Below are 23,400 nucleotides of genomic sequence, written 5' to 3'. Positions count from 1 at the left end.
CAGTGAACCATCCCAGGTAAACTCCTGGTAGAGCCTGTGTTACTCTTTGCTTTCTTTGATGAGATCCGTATGTATCCACTGAAAACATTCACAAATAATGCCATATTTTGTACACGAATGAATACAGCTCAGCACTGCCTTTGTTGAGATTTTGAATAACATCAAACAAGCCATTACAGCCCTGTCCACTACGAATGGGAGTCAGCCTAATTTAAGAAGAGTTGGGAGTTTTTAATCATTATCACTATGCAAATGCTGACTATGGAATAAATGCATTTAACGTTTTTTGTTGTTGTTGTTGTTGTTATGGAAATCAGTATTGGCAGTTCCTCAAAAAAATCAAAAATAGGATTACCATGTGATACAGCAATTATGCATCTGGGTATATACATAAAGAATCAAAAACAGGAATTTGTAGACCTGTATCCATAGCAGCATTATTCCCTGTCACCAGAAAGTGGAAGCCACTCAAGAGTCCATCAACAGATGCATGAAGAAGAAAAATGTGGTTCATTTGCACCAGGGACTATTATTCAGCCTCAAAAAGGAAAGGAAATTCTGATGCATGCTACAACGCAGAGGAGCCCTGAGGACATTATGCTCAGCAAATAAGCCAGATGCCAAAGGGCAAATATGATTCCGCTTAGATAATGTCCCCAATAGTCAAATGCAGGGACAGGACGTAGAGTGTGGAGAGCCAGGGGCTGATGGGCAGGGAGGGGACTGGGAGTTAATGTTTCACGGGGACACAGTTTCAAATTTTCCAAGATGAAGAGTCCTGGACGTTGGCTGCACGCACGAATGCAGGAGGGCGGAGGGGAGGCAGGCCCAGGCCCAGCGCTCGCGCGAGCTCTGCCCAGAACATCAGCCTCAATGGCCGGGCCACACAGCTTATTAGTGAAACAAGAGGGAAAGGAAATTTGGGTTCGAGGAAACTTGCCTTTCAGGGCTGATCTTCAAAAAACCGAGGGAGGAACCTCTCTGTGAAACGGGACAACAAAGCCACCAGATGCCCCCTACAGTCTCCTCCCTGCTGAGGGAGCCCCCAGACAGGAGGAAAGAGCAGCGGAGGGGCCGATATGCATGGACAGTCCTGGAAAAGTTTGTTTAAATGCTCCCGTGGGTCAGGAGCACTGCAGAAACCCATTTTACACACAGTTAACCTGAAAACACAGCAGCTACAGGTTAAGCCGATGTGCCAGCAGACCTTAGGCCCTAGAAAGTGCTCCTTCCTGCTTGGGATATCATCTATGCAACTTGACTGGACTTGGGCATCAACACAAGGCTTCTAGACTTTCCAAAGCCCAGGTCCCGGCCTATCACACCTCTGTGCCCCGGCCCATGCCATGCTTTGCCTTGGGAGGCCCTTCGCCTCCTCTTCAACGAGCAGAATCCAGCTCAGCTGCGAGGCCCAGCTGGCAGGCCACCTGCTCTGGGAGCTGCCCCGACCAGAGGGAAGTCGTGCACCGCCCCCAGCTACCACGCCACGGCAGCGAGCCATGTCAACATCTTTCTCCAAACCCTGCATGGAAGCCCTTATCTAAGTCATTATGCTACCAGGCTTCCCTGTAATTCTCTTTCTGCGTGCTCTCTTTGGAAGTTGGGTGAAGCTAATAAATTTATGTCACAGCTTCCTCTTGGACTCACTTCTTAAGAAAGCCCACAATGCATAGGAAGTGAGAAAAGACTTTATGGCAAGAGAAAGGTAATGAGACACCGCCAGCTTCGCTTTCTGAGGGCACACTGAGGCTTCTGGCCAAGATGACATTAGTCTCGGCATGGGGCAGGATTTTTGGCACAGGATTCCCCAGAGCCGAGCGATGGGCTGGAACCTACGACCCAAGGGCCCAGAAGCTGTTACAATGGACCACACCTGTGTGCCTGGACCCGCGCTTCATGTCACACCCTGAGTCCTTCTCTCAAAGTCTTGGTACCTGGAGGCCCTCTCCTTTCTTGCACCTGCAGCTACAAAAAGATGGTTAGTTTTCGTTCTTAGGACTGACCTAGTCCATCCAGCTTGATTCTGTTACGAATCAAGTACACCGTGAAGTCCCCAAAAGGCATGGTTTAGATGCTGGAGGTACAAGGTTAAGAGGTACAGACTCACTGACTTTGAAGAACATCAAAATGTCCTGGAACTATCATAGTTTTAAAGTCCTTTAGAGAGGGTGAAAGAAAAGGAAAGGAGAGAGAGAGAAGGGGAGAGAGAGAAAAGAAAGAAACAAGAAAAGAAAAGAAAAGAAAAGAAAAAGGAAAGGAAAGGAAAGGAAAGAAAGAAAAGAAAAGAAGAAAAGAAAAGAAAAGAAAAGAAAAGAAAAGAAAAGAAAAGAAAAGAAAAGAAGAAAAGAAGGAAGAAAGATCTTTTACACGTCCCAGAAAAAAATACCAAGGCTAATTTTGTGCTTACGGAAATGTCACAAAGTGCAGTAAAATGTTGATAAACAATGTAAGATTAGACCCAAACGCTTCCTTTCAGATTTCATATTTTTCCACTTCAGAATCATTCCTAATATGGGAAGCATTCGTTGCCTGGCTCTGGAACTTGCCCTGGTTGAGACACCAGCTGAACCAGGGGACCGGCAGGTGGCCAGGCAGGACGGTGGCCCCTCCGCTGGCCCAAGGTGGCCCCAGGCAACAGGGTCGCTCCAAACCCAGGCTACTGCTGGCAACACCCCTCCCTCACCCCCTTCTGCCTGGATGGGGCGGGGGGGGTGGGGTTCAGACGAGGTTTTCCCAAACCCATCCTGCCTCAAATCCACACGATTTCACTTGACAGATTCTCAGAGTCCTTCACGCTCTGCACTTTGGAAAGATGTCCTATGCTTTGAGACTGTCAGGGCATCACATTTCTAACTGCATGTGCCTCCAAATACTTAAGAACAAAGGTCCTGGAGCACAGACGGTGGCAGAAAGGACAGCACTGGCTCTGCGTGGCCGTCGCAGGGGTCCCGGCCGTGGCAGCGAACTTAGTTCCCGTGACAGTTGTGAGGCGGGCAGCCCGTTTTCAGATGTGGACACGGAGGCTCCTGGGCAACCTATGTCCCCACACGTCCACTGGCTGCAGGGAACCCAGGCACGGAGGCTCGAGGCCCCCGGGGGGGACGTCACCGCCGAACGTGGTGTGCCTTTGGTGGCCTGCCTGCCAGGGGCCCCTCTGGTTTCTCGGGGCCTGAGAGGTTCCCCACCTGGTCAGCCTCGTTCCCGGCTCTGAGGATCCTGCTTCGTTCATTTCCCCTTAGAAACAGATTTTTCCCTGACGGGAGGATGTCTAAATAAATCAGCATAGTTTCACCGCTCATGACAACCTTTGCGGACAAATTACATGGAAACTCTAAAAAGATGATTCACTCACCAAGCACTTAAAAATCACCTCAACAAATAAAAAAGTGCTGCGTGTGGGAGTTGGACGGTGAGGACGTGTCTGGAACGTGTCTGGAATAGTAGCCTTTCCCACAAAGGCCCAGGAGGGCGGGCGGAGGGAGGCCTGAGTCCTGCTCCAGGGCGGGAAGAACGGGCGTTTCCAATCTGACCTCATGCCTCCTACACCAGCCGTGGTCAGGAGCCTTCTGGAAGCATGGCAGAGACATCGAGATTTCACGTGGACAGGTAAGAGCCTCCGCCTCCCGGTTCAGCTGCCTGGCTGCTTTCTGCCCAAGGACCCCAGAGACTTTCTGATCCTTAAAAGCTTTCCAGATGTTCGCTGAGAAACAGTTTGGTGGGTGGACTTGCGCCAAATTGATTATCAATTTGGTGTTTCCCACCTAATTACTCAGAAGCTAGAAAGTGTGTTCTAGAAACAAACTGAGCTAGCCATGTGGCCCAGAGGTCGTTCAAGTCCCTGATTTGTGAAGTGCCCAGCACTGGCAGCTGTCTCTAGAGTTACGGGCCCCGCCTACGTTTTCCTTAGTTTCTTGATTTTTTTGAAGCTCCGAATCTAAGGAGATCCATCCAAAAATATCTGTAATCAGGCCAAAAAACTTTTTTTTGCTAGTATCCACAGATGTCCAAGAAAAATTTCAGGAACAGGGTAATGTTAGAGGATCATGAAATTTTGTTTGCATTACCCGCTCTCACCTATTCCCCTGGTCCTGAAGTGAATGATTTCTCTCCTTGGAGAGCGCACCATTTCCTCAGAGCAACTAAACCTAAATAGCAAATACATCTGAGTAAGCGCACAGAAACGTTTTCAAACGTATGGGAGCTACCTACGGAGACAGGTCCTGAAATCTCATCTATATCACATAAAAGTCACTCAACACCCATCGGTGTGCCAGTATTTCAAATCTATATACACGTGCAAGTGTGTCCTTCAGAGGAGGAGGTGAGTGGGGCTCCTGGTGACTCTGCTGTTTTAAGAAAAGGGAAGAGCCCCCACATCTGTGAGCTCAGTGGCTCTATCAAGCCAGGACTTTCGGGTCTACTTCCTGAAATAACAGGAATGTTTTTCCTATCATTGCTTCCTCCACAAAGTCAACTACATAATTACTTCTGAAAGTCAAGCAAACAATTCCAAATATTCAAGAGCCCCAAATAGCCAAGTCAAACTTCAAGTAGGCATCCTTTTTCCTTCCAAAATGTAGACAACCACACGGCGGAACTCCATGTATTATAAACCGTGAATCTGGGTTGAAAAGTTCAGCATGATTAACTCCTGGCTTTGCAGCAGTCTTGTTGATTTTGGCCCCATTTGGGGGATTCTTGTTTATCTGCGCATCAAGTATGTGCCGAAGGGAAACTAGTTTTAAGGGTCTTTGCACTAAATCATGTTGGAGAACTGAGAGGGGACTTTTGTTTTGTTTTTACTTTAGCCTCCGGTCAAGGATGACTAGTCCCAAATATCCAAAACGTTTCCTCTAAACCAGAGTTGTTTTCTGTCAAAATATTTGAACCTCTCACCTACTTAAGCCTATTAAATTTTTATAAAAGAATTATTTTTTTCTCTCTCTCTTAGTTCTTCCTCCTACTGGACATTTTTATTGATGTTTCTACTCTGGAAATGGATCAAGAGAGAGAGGGCGAAGCTTCCAGAGGGTGCGTGGAGGGACTGCATTGCAGGAAGAGTAATGAGTAAGTAGTTAGATGGAGTTTACAAAACCATGAACTGCTATTTGGGGTGCTGAGGCTTCGTAGCCACATGCTGTAGTAACCCCACCAAGTTGGCACCTGTTTTATCTGCATTTCATAAAGGGGAAGACAGGCACAAAAGGATCAAGAAATCAGCCCAAGCTCACACAGATAGTTAGACAGAGCCAGGACTGGAACTGGGCAGTTTATATTTATGTCTGGCCTGGTCAATAAAGAATAAAGCCTTCTAAGAACCCACGAGGGAGAACGAGACATACATGAGACAACACTGCAGACAGGATGCTATCTAGCTTTTCAGACTAGCAAGATCAGCCACTTTTTTGCTCACGGCAGCCCACCCTCTGCACATTTTGAAGTTTATGCAGGACTTCTGCTGTTTGGTTTCTTTTATGCAGGGCTCCCCTGTCCCTAGCCAGAAGTTACGTGGCTGTGGCCTGGTTTCAAGTGGCCCAGGCTGCAGAGCCTTCATCTCTGTTGGGGCAAAGGCTTCTCTCCACACAGGATGGGAGCTGTTTCCCAACCGTCACCAAATACCCAGCAGCAGAAAGTGATGGTGCGGCCCTCTGCTTCCTGCCTTTCCTGGGAATGACATGCTAGAGGACAGAAACATCAGGAACGTGCACTGGCTCGGCTGGAGCTGCCCAGCTGCAGACCCGGCCTGACCCAATCAGGCAGCAGCTACGTCCTGACGTTCATGACCATGGAGGAGAGGGGCCCTTGCGGGGTACAAGGGGGGAGAGCAGAAAAGAGACACCAAGATGCCACGAATGACCCTGAAGTCCATGAAGCTGGGGATTCCTTGGGAGCTCCCCAAGTGCCCCCATTCTGTACCAGTTCTGTGGCTCCAAGGAGGACAATCACTTATAGTACTGTCAAGTGGGTTTTAGCAACTGATAAGCAGGTGAAGCTATCAGAGATCCCAGCCACCAGGGGGGACCTCCAGGGGCACTTCTCGGTGGTCCAGGCTGGACTAAGGCTAGGCTGAGCACGGCACAGAGCCCTCTGCATTCTGCCCCGGATGAGCCAGGTGAGTTAGGTGTGGGCACAGACCAGCCGCAGGGAGGAGGCTCGGAAAGGCTGCCTGGAGGGAACGAGCCCATCAGAGGGGGCTCAAGAGACAGAATTTCAATAGGCACTAAGGTTCAGAGCTCCAGCACGAACCCCACAGAAGCCCATGGTTTCTGGGGAGCTTCGAGGGATCCAAGAGTAGTGTGGGCGCTGCCGGGGATTGGGGAGACCCAGGGGTACCTTGCAGTCACAGCCGATGGGCTTCCCACACTCCTCGCAAGTGCTGGCATAGAGGGCCTCAAAGCATGCCACACAGTAGGGGCTCTCCTCCCTCAGGATGTACTTCTTGCCAAAGAGGGATTTTTCGCAATGGTGACAGTCAAAGCGCTCGGTCATGGTGACTCCTGGCTCTTCAGCAACCTATCAGAAAGGAGAGAGTACAGGTCCCTGTGAGCACAGTCACGATGCCGTCCTGCTGTCTCTTGTCATCTTTGACCAAGGGATGGGATCCCCTCCGGGTAAAGAACTGAAACTCAGCCTTTCAACAGTTGTGATTTTCAGTGATACACACACACACACACACACAGAGAGAGAGAGAGAGAGAGAGAGAGAGAGAGAGAGAGAGAGCGAGAGCCTGGGGGCAGTTCTGTTGTTTGAACGCATTCCACTACTTAAAAGTCCCCACCATTGTTGATAGTGTCACAAAAAGCTATGTCAACTTTGGACACAGGGAGAGCCAGCATCAGAGCTCTCACCCTGGCAAGGCTGGCTGTGTGCTTCAAACGTGCGACGCGGCCTTACATCCTCCCTTTCTCCCTACCCCCAAAATAGAAAGGCCGGGATAGAAACAATATGTTCATTTCTATAAAAGTATTTTCCATGAGCTCCCCTTGCTAATGCATAAATTTGAAGAGTAAGAAACCACAGTGTCCAGAGGGAGGGGGGATGGGAGCTGATAAACCTGAGGTGCCAAAGGAGCATTACCCTTGACCGTGATGTGACACTGGGAAGCACAACCTGTCATTGCACTAGAAAAACTATCATGTGTTCCGGGGGGCGAGTCACTTCTCCCCTATGAAAAGGTTACCCTTGGGCTGCCCAGGTATCCAGACAGCAGGGTAAAGGGGGAGGCTGGCTTCCAAGAACAGAGATGATCACACAGTGGGAAATGCAGTCAGTGGCTCTCCAGACAATACCTTGAGACCTTCAGAGAGGAACAGGAATGCAGCTCCGTGCCAGTCACCCTGCATTTTTTTCCAGGGTGAGCAGAGAGTGTGCAGGGGCAGAGGGGGGACAAGACCGGGCAGAGGGAGGGGGGAGGAGCTTCTCAAGCCACTGTGGGCATGGGTGGTGCAGAGATGTGCTCCTGGGCATTAAAAACACAGACTCAGTCGCCTTTAGGAATATTTTCCCATGTGGCAGTATTTCACTGGCTAAAAGTGAAAAGTTTTACAAATTGTTTTTTTTTAATTTTATTTATTTATTTATTTTTATTTATTTATGATAGTCACAGAGGGAGAGAGAGAGAGGCAGAGACAAAGGCAGAGGGAGAAGCAGGCTCCATGCACCGGGAGCCCGATGTGGGATTCGATCCCGGGTCTCCAGGATCGTGCCCTGGGCCAAAGGCAGGCGCCAAACCGCTGCGCCACCCAGGGATCCCCAAGTTTTACAAATTGTTACCTAGGCAGACTGACTATGTAACTCTGAGCCACGTTTCGAGAACTCTAATTACGCTTGGTTCGATGTCCAGTGCTTTGAACCATTGAAGAGTGAAATTCCAGAAAAGCCTGTGGTGCAAATAAAATATTGCTGCCTGGTTTATAATAACAGTAAATTTGATCGTGTTTATTAATTTTGTGCTCTTGTGTATACATGGTCCTGACAACGGTAAGCAAAGAAAGAAATATCCTTCAAGCATCCATGCTTGGTGATTTCTGTGTTTATAGAACATTTTTTTTCCAAGAGTATTAAACATGCAGCTGGACCCATGTGGCAGAATCCAGCCTTCTAAATTGCTCTTCCCGGAGTTAAAGAAAACATTGTCTGGACATTCTTGTGATAACATTACAAGATGAGGCTCTTGTGCATTTGAATTATTCTTCTGAAACCCAATGTATAAATATCCTCTGTACTCAGGCCTTCTCAGGTTGCGGCAGCAATATTGGCAGAAGATTCAATGCTTTCCTGTAATTTCTTAGTTATCGGCCCTTGAAAATGGCAATCGTTTATGTCATCACAATCGAGAGCTGTCTTTTCAACGTATATATTTTTCCCATAAAGGTTGCCATTTACCTGTGGGGAATTAAAGGCTGATTGCCTGTTCTTCTCACAAAAATATAAGAGTAATGATTTGAGGATTTGAAATACGAACAACAAAAGGAGACAGAACTATAAAGTAGAATTTTAAAAGCTGGACACAATTCCCGAGATTATCTGTGACAACTACCTCATTGTATGGACGGAGAAACCAGAGCCCAGGAATAGTAGTGAAAAAGGAGGATTCACATGGGCTTTTCTTCCCAAAAAAGCCACCTGTGTTAGAAAACACAAACTCGCAATCTAAATCAAAAAGTGGTTCCACATGGGCTGGGACGAAACACAGTGGGATCCTGCTAGGGTAAGGATACGGGCTGTACTGGTCATCTCCCCAGAGGCCGTTTCGACGCTCTCAAGCCAATGAAAGGGATGAACTTTTTCCATCAGCGTAATGATCATGATGTTGCTCATGTACCTGGCATATGTGTTTCACCTCCTCCAGTTCCACGGGCCCGGGACAGAAATAATCTACCGGAGTAAACTCTGAGGACACGTGAGGCCCTGCCTCTGCTCAAAGCAGGACCAAGGCTCTCAGGAGACAAGTGTCACCAACACTGACGCCTACTCCCAGCAGGACTAGCAGAGCGGCTGCCACCTGCCCAGAGGGGCTGAGAGGGATTCTCATGACGGTGGCTCTATCTCCCACCTTGTTCCTTATCTTTGCTATGAAGTCGCTGCAGTTTTAGGGATTAGGAAAGCACTTCTGTCAAACCAGTGGGTTAAGGCATAAAATGAGCACCCGTCACCGATGAGGGACAGAGCACGATACACTCAGTCTGAGAAGGTCCCCTTATGGGTTCCCAGAGAATGATAGGAAGCACAGACCCTGGGAGTCAAAGTAAGTAGACCACAAGCTAATGATAAAACCAAAGACTTCTATTACCAAGTATTTAATTCCAGGTCTCCCTTAATTAGACACTACCAGATAGAATATTCTTTTTAAAAAAGTGTGTATTGGGCACTTTAGTGGCTCAGTTGATTAAGTGTCTGCCTTCAGCTCAGGTCATAATCCCAGGGTCCCGGGATCAAGCCCCATGCTGGGGCTCTGCTCATCGGGGACTCTGCTTCTCCCTCTCCCTCTGCCGCTCTCTCTCTACCAAATAAATAAATAAAATCATTAAAAATAAAATAAAATACATTAAAGAGTGAGTATTTAAACCTACACTACCAATCTTAAGCTTCCTTTTAATGGGAAACATGTATCTATAGACCTACATTAAAATGTCCCCATAACTTTGCATTTTTTAATCCTATACATCCTCTGATTATTTATTCTTTCCAAAAGCATCAGCTGAGCTGGAACTGTTGTCAGAGGTATACAAAGTGCTGGAGATACAGAGATGAATACGATACGGGCATTCCCTGAAGGTACGTGCAGCCTAGGAGGAAAACAGATATCCAGTTGACCCTTGAACAATGTGGTGGTTGGGACACCAACAACCTGAAGCATCAGAAATCCACGTGTAACTGTTGACCCCCTCCAAACCCTAACTACTAACAGCCTTGCCAATAATGCCAGCAGTCAAGTAACATGTATTTGTATATTATATGAATTACACATACTGTATTTTTACAATGAAGTAAGCTAAAGAAAATGTCACTTAGTGGGGCACCTGGGTGGCTCAGTGCTCTAGCATCTTCATTTGGCTCACGGTGTGATCCCCAGGGTCCTGGGATGGAGTCCCACATGGTGCTCCCCACACAAAGCCTGCTTCTCCCTCTGTCTGTGTCTCTATCTCTCTCTCATGAATAAATATATTAAATCTCTTAAAAAAAAAAAGAAAAATATTGGGAAGCCCGGGTGGCTCAGCAGTTTAGTGCCGCCCTCAGCCCAAGGCGTGATCCTGGAGACCCTGGATCGAGTCCCATGTCAGGCTCCCTGCATGGAGCCTGCTTCTCCCTCTGCCTATGTCTCTGCCCCCCCTCCCCCCCGTCTCTCTTATGAATAAATAAATAAAATCTTTAAAAAAAGAAATATTATTTAGCAAATCACAAGGAAAAGAAAATAGATTTACTGTAGTGTACAGTGTTTAATGGAAAAAAATCTGTAAAAGTGGCCCCGTGCAGCTCAAACCCTGTTGCTCAACAGTCTACTGTGCATCAAACAGATTACCAAGCTCCACGCTCAGGACAGTGATGGGGAGACACAGCGGGTACTATGGGAAGGCAGGGCAGGCTTCCTGGAGATGTCTCTTCGCGCTGGAAAAGGGTAAACCAGGTGGTACTGCAGGGCAGGGGGTGGATGGCAGGGCTGAGGCGTGATGTGTAGAGGGGAGGACGAGCACAGGAACTGAGAAGGTAGTCAAAGTTCAAAGGAAGGAAGGCCTGTAGTCTTGACCATGAACTTGGCTTCGCCTTGTAGGCAACGGCTTCACGGGGCCCAGCCGAGAGCTTACCCTGTGAAGGCCCGACCTTGCCACTGGTGGTGGGGGTGGGGGATGATGAAGACAAACCCCACTGGCACTGACTGTTTAAAAATGTTTCCAGGGTGTTCGGGTCTACTTCGGAGTCATTCCTCTGAATAAAAATAGGACGATCTTGGGTCTATAAGGATTCTTTCAACCTACATGGTACTATTGCCTCCTGTGTCTAAAGCTCCGCATCGTCCTGACGGCTTAGACCAGGCTCCTGCCCCGTCCGGGGACACAGACCTGCTGAGAGGGGTTAGCAGCAGCCTGCAAGGAGGCGCCCGAGCAGAGGTGTGGCTGCTGACTTGCTATTTCATTGAACCAACTCCAAATTACAGCGTCCTGGAGTTCTCGCCCCTTGCCAGGGGCAACTCATCCTCTGACGTCATTCCCTCTTCAGCTCTGAGCAAGCAGGATATTTGGAAAAGCTGGCTGGCAGGGGACAGGTGTGGCTTGGCCAGCTAATTGCTCTGAGTGAAGAGGGCCCCGGGGGCACCGCAGGCCTGGCTGCAGGTGGGGAGGCACCTGGCCCTGGGGGTCTCCCACGGGCCCAGCTTTGGGGCGGGTGGAAAAAAACCAAGGCTCCAAGAGCAGGGGAGCAGTGATGCACAGGCTCCCTTACCAAAAACCTTACTATTATTTTAAAAGTCCCCATGCTTATAAATGTGCGGTATTTTTATCTCTGCAGATTTTAAAACTGGGAAACAAAGTTTGGCAGGGCGGCCAGTGTCAGAGCTGGGAACACAGAAGAGAAACACAGAGAAGGGGAGAGGGACAGAGAGAGGAAAGAGAAGTATAGCGATGGGAAGAGGCAAGAGATGGGAAGAGGCAAGGAAAGAGAAGTAGAGAGATGGGAAGAGGCATTTTTCTACCAAGAAAAATGGTAGAAAGAGGGACACTTGGGTGGCTCAGTGGTTGAGCATCTGTCTTCAGCTTAGGTCGTGATTGTGGGGTCCTGGGATCGAGTCCCGCATCGGGCTTCCTGCATGGAACCTGCTTCTCCCTCTGCCTGTCTCTGCCTCTCTCTCTCTGTCTCTCATGAATAAATAAAATCTTAAAAAAGAAAAGAAAAGAAAAAGGAAGAAGGTAAAAAGACACAAGGACACAAAGAGCCAGGTAGCTCATGCACTTTTTTTTTTTTTTTTTTTTAACGGGAGTGATGTTTTGGGAATACGGGGAGGAGGCTGGCGAGCTGCCCAGCCCAAGAGTGCCAGGTACTGGGCCTGTCCTTCCCAGAGGGGCACCTTCTGGGCCACAGGGGCTTGCCTAAAAAAGGCCAGATTTGCAAAAAGAGGTCTCCCTCAAGCATGGTCTCCAAAGCTCCCCTTATTCAGCTACCAACTTCAATCCGCCCCAGAGGTGCCATATCCCTCTTCCTCAAGACCCAATTATTTCTCTGTATCAACCCTGCTTTATAAGACTTTTCGGATGTCATCAGTTCTTAAAGAGAAATCTGCTAATATTCCCAAATCCTTCCCAGAACACGAGCAGCTGGGTCTGCAAGTTAGCCTCTGCTGAAACCATGTCTGTTTTTAAATGACCCAGGTGGAAAATTCCATTGCTTATCAACAGTCTTTTTGGACAGAATTCAGAAAATCAGTCTGTTGTATGTAGGCTCTTTTCAAAGAATGTATTTTAAAATGCACTGTTTTCATGACACCATGCAACACTGTGACCACCTGTGTCCCCCACCAAACCAGTGAAGGTAAGCCTATTGCTGTGGCCTCACCCCCAGGTGATAAACACAGTCAGCCGCTTGATTAATACTTGTGGAATGAATGAACAAATGGATGGAGAGTACAAACATGTGAGCAAAAATCAAGAATGAAAATGAGGAATGTTTTGTGTGAACAATTCCCTTTGCATACCAAACCCAAAATGTAATGTGGTTTGGCATCTGATGCTATTAAAATTTCTAATGTAACAGACCACGGGCTTCATTCTTTCTCCTCTGTCTCTGGCCTCTCTCCCCCTTCCAGATAAACTGCTGCTTCCACAGCGGGTAGAATTTTACTTATTGTGTTTGGACTCTACACTCATGTGAACACACAGCTGCACAGCCCAGGACAGGTCAAGAAGCAAAAACCAACCAGGAGACACTTTCCAGCATCTCTGTGAAGAATGCGCTAGATCCCCTGCTATAGGCTCCAGACACCAGGGAAAGGCCCTGGATGTTCTCCACAGATGCAGCTTGCCTATAAATCCAAGATCCTTTGTCCAAGAGCAGCAGCTCTCACACCTCCAACAATAGCTAGAGAACATCCCGCACCAGTATGCCTTCCTATGGACAGAAGTATTGACACACAAATATGGCTCACTTCTAACACTCTACTAATCTAGCTGAACTGTTTCTTTTAAATAAGAATTCTGAGGAAAAAAAGAGAGATCCAAGTTCAAGGAGTTTGCTATTTGAAAGAACATAATTATGAATTTAGAATCAATTTGAAGTTCATTTTTCAAAATTTTATCTATTTATTGAGAGACAGCAAGAGAGAGCATGAGTGGGGGGAGGGACAGATGGAGAGGAAAAAGCAGACTCCCTGCTGAGTAGAGAGCCCAATGTGGGGCTTGATCCCAGGCCCCGAGATCATGACCTGAGCCAAAGGCAGATGCTTAACTGACTGAGCTGCCCAGGTGCCCCTGAAATTGATTTTTAGAGGGTTGGTAAGGTATAAGATTGACTAGGCCTATCACTATGTGATATAGGTCTGGATTAATTTAATGAGACTTTACCGAGTACATGGGCAGGGGTCAGGGATGTTTTATAATTTGGTACAGAAACAGGTAACTTTCAAAAACTTAAAAAAAAAATCTTGATTTTTCTCTGATAATTTTAAGAAAACATTTTGTGTTACGGGTGCCTGGGCGGCTCAGTCTATTGGGTAGCTAGCTCTTGATTTCACCTGAGGTCATGATCTCTGGGTCCTGGGACTGAGGCCCATGTCAGGGTTCTGCACTCAGCAGGGAGTCTGACTGGGGATTCTCTCTCCCTCTCCTTCTGCACCTCCCCTGCTCAAGCATCCAGCCCTCCACCCCCTGCCCTGCAGCTTTCTGAAATAAATAAATTGATCTTTGGGAAAAAAAGAAAGGAAATGTTTTATGTGATAGACAATGCTTGACTAAGGTAAACCGCTATCTTCTGGGTTATCTTTGCAATACTGAATAAAGAAAAGAAATGAGAAAATGACAAATACCAAGTTTCTGACTTTAAGTCTGAATATAAGAGTGGTGAGACTGGTTTGATGTTCTACAGGCTTTTAAGACCAGTCAATAAGAATATCTTGAGTAACCACTTTTCTCCACGTACTGTTTTAGGCATTTGAGAGACTGGGGAAAAAAACACATGATCACTAAAGAGTTCCAGAATAGTTCTAGCTCCAAAGAATTTAAATCACCTTGAAGATACTATCTTGTCATTTAATCTGAAAACATGTCAGTTCAGTCAACGCAAGACAAGTATAATTAGGTCAGCTAGAATGGCGGGCTGACTCAGGCTCATAAATCAGCCCTGTGTGGGGGCTCTGGGGAGGCCCCACCCTATGGTTCTGTCACCACCTTCCTGGGAACATGTGAACACATTATTTAGGCTTTGTTCCCACAGGAACACAAGGAAATCCACTTACTCTCTCTCATCAGTCTCCCCCAATCTCCAAAAGGCAGCCCATTGTTTACTTTCCGTCTACCCAGCCTTCCATCTGCTATGAGCCCCAACTGGTCTCTTCCTTCTCCAGGTCCTCTTTCTTCATGGTGTTTCTTTAGCACACTGCAGTGGGATCCTGTCAGGACAGGCTTGCACATCTTCTGCTCCCTTCTTCATGGGCTGACTAATTCTTATTGGTTCCAAAAGTTGTATCAACACACACAGACAGATCCATTTTCTTTTTGACTGAGAACCTAAATATGTCCAGACTCCGAGGATGCCCTGTGATATTCATTTTATTACCCATAAAAAATGGACAGCTGCTTCTCTTACTGGCACAGAAATCACTTGCCTCACTCAGTACCATAAGCCTAAAGATCTTTAAGCCACAGACTAACCCAGGGTTGTGAACATATGAATTACAAAGGCCGAGGACAAGTGTGATGACACATGATGTCCAAGTTCAGACTAGGTGTGCAAATAACTCAGGAGAACTGAACTAAAGGTTGAGACACCAGATCCTGCCCCAGATCTTTCCTTAGATCTCCAGGAGGGGGGCCACATTTTACAGCAAAAAGAAAATTCACACCACCAGTAGTAGCAAGGTAGTCATGGAATTTTTAAACAACATGAGTGTGGCTTATGGGAGATTTTTTTTTAAAGATTTTATTTATTTATTTATTTATTTATTTATTTATTTATTTAAGAGAGAAAGAGAGAGCAAGAGAGCAAACGAGTCAGGGGAGGGGCAGAGGCAGAGAATCTCAAGCAGACTCCCCACTGAATGTGGAGCCTGACATGGGACTTGATCTCATGACCCTGAGATCATGACCTGAATTGAAACCAAGAGTCAGACACCTGACTGAGCCACTCGGGTGCCTCACTGGTGGAAGAATTTTGAAGCAAAGTTATTAAAGAGTTGTATTAGGTTCTCCAGAGAAACAAAACCAACAGGATATATACACATATATATACACACATACTTATTATATGTCTATAATATACATGTATACACCATATATGTAAAGAGATTTGTTACGAGGCACTGGTTCACACTATTATGGAAGCTAAGAAGTCCCAAGATCTGTAGAAGGTCTGAGAACCAGGGGAGTCAATGGTGTAAATTACAGTTCAAAAGTCATTGGGCCTGGGGATCCCTGGGGGGCTCAGCACTTTAGCACCTGCCTTTGGCCCAGGGCAGAGGATCTTGGGGCCCCGGGATTGAGTCCCACATCGGGCTCCCTGCATGGAGCGTGCTTCACCCTCTGCCTGTGTCTCTACCCCCCCCTCTCTCTGTGTGTCTCTCATGAATAAATAAATAAAATCTTAAAAAAAAGAGTCATTGGGCCAAAGACTCAAGGAGAGCTGAGTTTGAGCTTAAAGGCTGAAAAGGACCAATGTCCCAGCTCTGCAGTCAGGCAGGTAGAGTGCTCTTTTACTTAGTCTTCTCTTCAGTCTGGGTCTGAAGACTGTAAAAGACTGATATCCCAGGCCAAAAGTAAGGCGAGAGGAATTCCTACTTAGCCTTTATGTTCAGGTCTTCAACTGATTGGATGAGGCCCACCCATATTGGGATGAGCAATCTGCTTCACTCAGTCTACAGATTCAAATATTAGTCTCATTCAGAAACACCCTCACAGATATACCCAGAAGTAATGTCTGAACAATTATCTAGACATCCTGTGGCCCAGTCAAGCTGACAAAGAATCAGCCAGCATAGGGGCCAAAGTAAAAGTCCACAATTCAGGACAACAGAGGCACCTGGTGATTCACCCCAAAGTCACAATGCCAGCTTGTTCTCCTGGAAGACCAAGCTCTTGGTCTTCTAGAGAAGAGCCTGGGCATTTTGATCTAGGTGGTCATGTTCAGGAAGTGGCTTCTCAGTAGAAGTCCACATGATAAATGGGCTTTGATAGAATTCTCATAATAAAACGACACAGGAAATATTCAATATCTCTTTTTGTTCACTCAAGCTCAAGGAACTTTGTATCTCCTGGCATCTGCGGCAAAGAGAAGCTTACCTACTCCAGCCCCCTTGTCGACAAATGAAGCAGCCCTAGCCTCAGAGGCTGGGTAATGCATCCTTAGGTGCAGAACAGGAACAGAACCCAGGCCTCCTAGGGCACCCAGGTGGCTCAATCTGTTAAGCATCCTGATTTTGTCTCAGGTCATGATCTCATGGGTCACGAGATCAACCCCACGTCCTTGCTCAGTGGGGAGACTGCTTAAGATTCTCTCCCTTTTTCTCTTTGCCCCTCCTCCTGCACATTCTTTCTCTCTCTCTCAAATAAATAAATAAATAAATAAATAAATAAATAAATAAATAAATCTGAAGAAGAAGAAGAAGAACAACAACAACAACAACAACCCGGGCCTCCTGATGCCTAGCCTAATTATTTTTCAATACCTATAGGGCTTTGTTTGTCCACCACTCAGATTTCTTTCAGTACCGGAAGTGGTTTCACAAGCAATAGTGAGTCAAACGAGGCAGCAGAAGGCCTCATGGAAACATTCAGGTATGACCCCAGCACTTTAGTGATTAGAACTCAGGCTCTACAGTTGAGCTGCCTGAGGTCAGATCAAAGGGTCACCATTTACTGGCTGGAACATCTGGAATAAAAATTATTTTGATCTCACTGTGCTTTAGTTTCTCTGCCAAGTCAAGGATGGTATCAATATGGATACTACTTATGATGTGCAGGCTTGATAACAGCCCTTCAATCAGGCCATGATCACCTCCCTGTCTCCCAGCTGAAGAAACTGGGGTACTCAGAGATGAGGTGACTTAGTGGAGATTGCACACCTCAAGTTGAGGAGTGTGATGTAAGGCAGCCTTGCTCTAGCCAGGCATGCCCACAGGTCTCTCACACCTGTCTTTTTTTTTTTTTTAAGATTTTATTTAATTATTCATGAGAGACAGAGAGAGAGAGAGAGAGAGAGGCAGAGACACAGGCAGAGGGAGAAGAAGCAGGCTACATGCAGGGAGTGCAACATGGGACTGGATCCTGGGACTCCAGGAACACACCCTGGGCCAAAGGTGGCACTAAACTGCTATGCCACTGGGCTGCCCTTTCACACCTGTCATACAGCATATTTGTGAAGATTAAATGAGACTAAATGGCAGTGCCTAGAACAAAGCCTGATCTATAATAAGCCAATTTAGGCCTTATTAATATGCTACTGTGTAAAAACATTTTAAAGGATGGCATGCTAATAAATCCAATTCTGTATATACTTGGCCCTTGAACAACATGGGTTTGAACCATGCTCTATATGTAGATTTTTTTTGCATAAATACAGCACCGTGAATGTATTTTCTCTTATGATTTTCTAAATGTTTTCTCTACCTTACTTTATTGTAAAAATACAGTGTATGATACATACGAAATATGTCTTGATTAACTTTATGCAATCAGTAAGGCTTCCAGTCAACAGTAATTTAATTTCTGGGGAGTAAAAAGTTATATTTGGATATTCAACTGCGTGGTGGGGGGGCTGCACCCCTAACCTCCACGTCATTCCAGTGTCAAATGTATTAACTGATACTCTTTAAAAATTCAGAGTGAACGAATTCAGAGGAAAACACTATGAAAAAATTTTTTTACATAAATGTACAATGAAATGTTCTCCCTTGAGTCTGATTCTATGGAAGTTTAAATGTCAGGCTAGAAATCCCTGTATTTCTAAGACTTGCCTCAAATGTTGTTTGGTGTAAATCACCTTCAGGATATCAGAGCTTCCCCCGCCCCTAACATATTATTAGAAAACACAGGTAAGCAGAGCTAGAGCCAAAGCTTCAAGAAGTATATGGCCTTGTGTTCCCAACACAGTTCTTTTGATTATAAGCCCCAGCCCTGATTTACTACCTCCGGAAATAAATGCAGGGGAGTGCACACCATAGGAGCACATCATGTAGGCAGCGGATGCATTTCATTTAGCCTGGGTTAGGCTAGCTCCAATGGAAACCCAGACTGGGATCTGAAAATAAGCCTGATTGATTCTTGATTTAAATACGAAAGGACATACAACACTTTCTTTCCAAAATTTCAGGTACGCTAAAATATCATGTGAGTATAGCTTAAGATCAGATTTTTTCTAGTTTAAAATAAGCCCAGATTTAAAAATCTGATAGTTCAGTCTTTTAAGTTCCACACAAGTCAATGCCTGAGGCCACCTCCCGAGCTCCACGTCTTTGGACTGAAGGGAAGTGCCCGGGACACCCCCACCGGCGGGTGGCAGGCAGCGCGCCCGCCCGCTGGACGAGTGGCTCGCAGTGCCGGGCTCTCCCGTGGGTGGCGGTGGCCCTGCTCCCACCCGCGGCGACCCTGGCCAGGGCTCCGACGCCTGCGGGCTTCCCTCCCGCGCCTACAGCGCACCCCAGCCCCGCTCTCCTCACCGTTCGGCGCCCCTCTGCCCGGGTCCCCCAAGGCTCGGCTCCCCTCCCTCGCTCAGGTGTCCTCATAGTTCTGCTCCCCTTTAGTCTGCCAGTCCCGGGGTCACCCCGCAGCTACTCCCCCCTCTCCCCGGGGCTGCCCAGGCTTCTGCCCCCCTCTCCCCGGGGTCACCCCTTAGCTCACCCCCCCTCTCCCCGGGGCTGCCCAGGCTTCTGCCCCCCTGTCCCCGGGGTCACCCCTTAGCTCACCCCCCCTCTCCCCGGGGCTGCCCAGGCTTCTGCCCCCCTCTCCCCGGGGTCACCTCGCAGCTACTTTCCCCTCTCCCCGGGGCTGCCCAGGCTTCTGCCCCCCTGTCCCCGGGGTCACCCCGCAGCTACTCCCCCCTCTTCCCGCCCGATCCCCAAGGTTCAGCCTCTGCGTCCCGGGTCTGCCCCGCATCTGTCTCCCGTCTCGCACGTCCGAGGCCCGATGCCCGGCTCCCCCTCCCGGGTATCCCCACGGTTCTCCCCCTCTCCGGGGTCTCCCCCGCATCTGCGCCCCCTCGCCGGGTGTCCCCCCAGGTCTCCGCCCCCCGGCCCCGAGGTGTGGGGTCGCCGCCGGCGGCACGGGCGGAGCGCACTCACCGCGGCGCGGGCTCTGGGGACGCGGCGGGCGGCGGGGGCGGCGGCGGCGGAGTCCCGGGCTGCGGCGGGCGGCCGACCGGGTGGAGCGAGCGGCTCCCGCCCGAGAGAACCCCGCCGTGTCATTTGACCATATAAGGAGACGCACGCCTCCCGGGCGCCGGCCACGCGGGCTCTGCGCGCGGGAGCTGCGCGGGGGCGCGGGGGCGCGGGGCGGGGGGGCTCCCGGCGGCCTCCCGCGGCCCGGGGCGCGCGGACCCCGACTCTCTTTGTGTGCTTCGGCCCGCGATCGCCGGTCTCTAGCGCGCGGGGGTCGCCGGCGCTCCGGGGCAGGCTCAAAGGGCCGGGGGGGGGGGGGGGCAGGGCCGCGCTCGGGTCTCCGCCTTCGGGGCGCAGAGGCAGGGGCCTCCCCACCCGCGCCCTCCCCGCCCGGTCCGGGGAACGCGACGGCAGCCGGAGCCCGAGAAGGGGGGTGCGGGGTGCGGACGGGGCCACGGGTCGGGGTCGCCCGCAGGGGGCCAGCCTGGGGTGTACTCGCACCTGGGGCGTCCTGGGCTTCTGGCGCAGACCGGTCCCCGCGTCGGGGGAGCCTAGCAGAGGGCCGGGACGGGTAGCGCCAGGTTCTTTGTTCCGCTAGGCGGGGGCGAGGGGCTGGAGGGACGCTCCGCTGCTCCTCCGGGGCGAGGAAACAAAGGTGAGCTGGAGAGAGCGCCGCCCGCCCCGAGAGCCCAGCCCTGTCCCGGGGACGGCCGGCACCCCTCAACCTGCAGGAAGGGCGTCACGGTGGAAGGGTTTGCTCTGGAGGGGGTGGCCAACCGCCGTGCAGCCGAGGGAAGAGGAGCTGATGGGAGCACGGCAGAGGGAGAGCAGGGTCCCGTGGGCAGGCTTGTTCTATTTAACCGGCAGTGGGCCTCCGAGAAGGAAGAGCTGCTGGATTCTCTTCTCCCGGTTGACGCTCCATGTCTGCGGCTGTTTCAGACTCTCCGTGGGTCTCCATCGAGCAATCACAGAGCTGGAGAGTCCTATTAGCTACCCTTACTGTGCACTAGCTCTGCGTGTTCTATCGTTTGATCCTCACCCCTTGAAGATAAGGATTAATACCCCAGTTTGATGGGGAGGAAATTTCAGCTCAGAGAGATTTGCTCCAGGCCTCCTGAGAATAATCATGCCAGCTGAGATTTGACCTAGAGTCTGTCAGATGGCAGAGCCCTGCAAGTAGCTTGCAGACAGGAAATGCCCCTGTTCCCACCAGGCTTCCAGAGGGCTGAGACTGGCCACATCAGTGAGGCCAGCCTGCCTTCCCCCACTCCTCCCTGAACCTGACAGGTTCTCCCCAGAACAGAAGCTTTCGTTCCAGACCTGCATTCCCGCTGATAGGCAAAGCGGGCCAGTATCTTGAGAGAAGTGTGTGCAGACAAGCCTCTTCCCCACTGACAGTTATTTAGATGTGTTGTCTGTAGAGTTGCAAGTTACAGAATCATCTCCCAGAGAGAGAGAGAGAGGGAAAGATGAGGGGGAAATGAAAAGACTTAACTAGCTGCAATGAATAAGATGGGTTTGAATGATTTTGAAACAAAGAATACACTATTTCAAAAATAAATTCTCATGAGCCAATTTGGGGAAGTGTGACACTAACAAGATAGTGGATGACATAAATAGATTATTATTAATTTATTTTAGGTGTGATACTGAAACGATACACACAGAGAGAGATTCTTAAGGCCCTTAGCTTTCAGAAATAGCGCCAGAATATTTACCAGTGAAATAACATTATGTCCGAAATCGTTGCAAAATAATTTGCGGTGGGAATGAATACGGCCAATATATATATGAAATAGTATCAGCCATGGATTAATAACTGGAAGTTGGGTGATGGGTGTGTGGGGTTCATTATACTAGTCTCTTTCCTTTTGTAATGCTTGAAAAATTCTGTAATGGAACATTTTTTTAAATTACAAATGCACATACCATTTGACTTTGACCCAACGTTTCCCCTTACAGGAAATTATCTTACAGATAGACTTGCTCATGTGTAAACTGATACACATAGAGCAGTACTCCTTGTGGAACTCTTCATAATAGTAAGATATTGGACCATGTCATATGTTCATCAACAGGGACTAGTTAAATATTGTATGGTACATGGTAGAGTCATTTCTATATATAGCTGTTGAAAAGAACAAGGTAGCTATATTTATTGATTTGGCATGATCTCCAAGTTATGTCCATGGAAAGAAAAGTGGATATTAAGCAACCATTTGTGCTAAGAAATAAAGGGAGGAAGACAATGTATGCATGTAATAGTGGTTGCCTCTGGGGAGATCTGGGGAGGTGAGGGCCAGGAATAGAAGGGAGCTTAAGTTTTACTCTATATACTTGTGTTTCTTTTAAATTTTGTGCTATAAAAATATATTATTCATTCAAAAAATAAAAATATTTTAAAAATTAAAGCAACACATGCTCCTTTAAGACAAACACGAGACAAACTTGTTTAACTATAGAAAATCAAGGAGGTTTGCTAGAAATAGAGGCAGGAGGAATATAATTCTGAGTTGAATGGTATGCACTTTCTGGAACAATTTTAATCAACGGACGAACTATTTTAAAAATAAATTTTGGGGGTGCCTGGGTGGCTCAATTGGTTGTCTGCCTTCGGCTCAGGTCATGATCTTGGTGTCCTGGGATAAACTTTGTATGGGGTTTCTCAGCAGGGAATCTGCTCCAGTATTCTCTCTCTCCCTCTCACTCTGCTCCTTTCCCTGATCGTGCTTACTCTTTCAAATAAATAAATAAAATCTTAAAAAAATAATAAAATAAATTTTTATTAGACAGTCTGGTAAAATGTTTTTTGAAAGGTTCTATCTTTTCTACGATTGTATTTGCAGGGCCTAACTATAGGGCATTGCACACAGTATGTGCCTTAATTAAAACATATCGAAAGGATGGATGGATCACAGAAGACTTGTTTAATATGTGGCAAGTCTTTCATTTTGTAACTGATTATTTTATAGTATAGCAGATAGAATATTATAGAAAATAGAATGCTATGACAATATAACTTGATCTCTGGATCAAGGTCTGGATTTGAATCCCTGTCCTACCTAGGACTTACTGAGGTTCTGTGGCCTTGGGCAACCACCAAACCTCCCTAACCCTCAACCTACTCATATGTAAAATGGGTGAATAACAGATTACTTTGCTAAATTGTTGGGGAGATCCTTTGAGATGACTCCTATAAATCACTAAGCAGTATTAGTGCAGTCCTTGGCACATAGTAGGTCCTCAGTAAAAATGGACATTTATTTCATGGTATTTTATTTGACGGTAAAGGGAAGATGAATCGAGAATAAGAGGAAAATGCGAAGGTGGTGAAAAGGTACAATTTTCCAGTTATAAAATAAATGAGTCCCGGGGAGGTAATAGACAGCATGGTGACTATAGCTAATGATATTGTATTGTATATTTGAAAGTTACTAAGAGAGTGGATCGGAAAAGCTCTCATCACGAGAAAAAAAAATGTTAACTGTGGTAGATGTTAGCTAGACTTACTGTGGTGATCATTTAGCAGTGTCTACAATTATCAAATCATCATGCTGTGCATCTGAAACTAACATAATATTATATGTCCATTATATCTCAATAGAAAAAGAAGGAAAACAGACTTAATTCTCACCAGAAGGAAGGAAGGAAGGAAGTTGAGGTTGTTATTGTAAAGATAAAAGATTGTCTTTTTGACAGAAAAATGCTCTGCTATGGATAAAAGTTTAATTCGTGGAAGAAAAGAAATTAAGGAATTACATTTCCTGGGAAAGGCATAGAGGCAACTCTGATAGGTAATTCAAATAATTCAAGCTTCTCTTGTTAATTAAGATTCTGTAATTCCCCCACCAGCCAGTATCCTCACTCTGACTTCTCTCATGGGGGGCAGT

The 23,400-nt window shown here is 47.6% G+C and overlaps 1 protein-coding gene across 6 annotated transcripts in view; it reads right to left on the bottom strand.

The window, feature by feature from the left end:
- The window catches only part of FHL2 (four and a half LIM domains 2), a 68,446-nt gene that overhangs the window by 15,619 nt on the left and 29,427 nt on the right, over nt 1-23,400 (bottom strand). For 3 of the 6 annotated variants that reach the window (XM_055327877.1, XM_055327875.1, XM_055327876.1), the window contains one exon: nt 6,334-6,513. The exons of 1 other annotated variant lie outside the window; for it this stretch is intronic. In XM_055327877.1, coding sequence (XP_055183852.1) covers nt 6,334-6,489 — 156 coding nt within the window. In that variant the 5' untranslated portion in view covers nt 6,490-6,513. Of the gene's footprint in view, nt 1-6,333; nt 6,514-19,474; nt 19,563-20,011; nt 20,424-23,400 lie in introns of those variants that run through there. 2 more of the 6 variants (XM_055327874.1, XM_055327878.1) reach the window with 2 other exon arrangements.

This window comes from Nyctereutes procyonoides, unplaced genomic scaffold (genome assembly GCF_905146905.1).
Source record: "Nyctereutes procyonoides isolate TBG_1078 unplaced genomic scaffold, NYPRO_anot_genome, whole genome shotgun sequence".
Lineage (NCBI taxonomy): Eukaryota > Metazoa > Chordata > Mammalia > Carnivora > Canidae > Nyctereutes > Nyctereutes procyonoides.
This window is presented reverse-complemented; position numbering and strand designations above follow the sequence as displayed.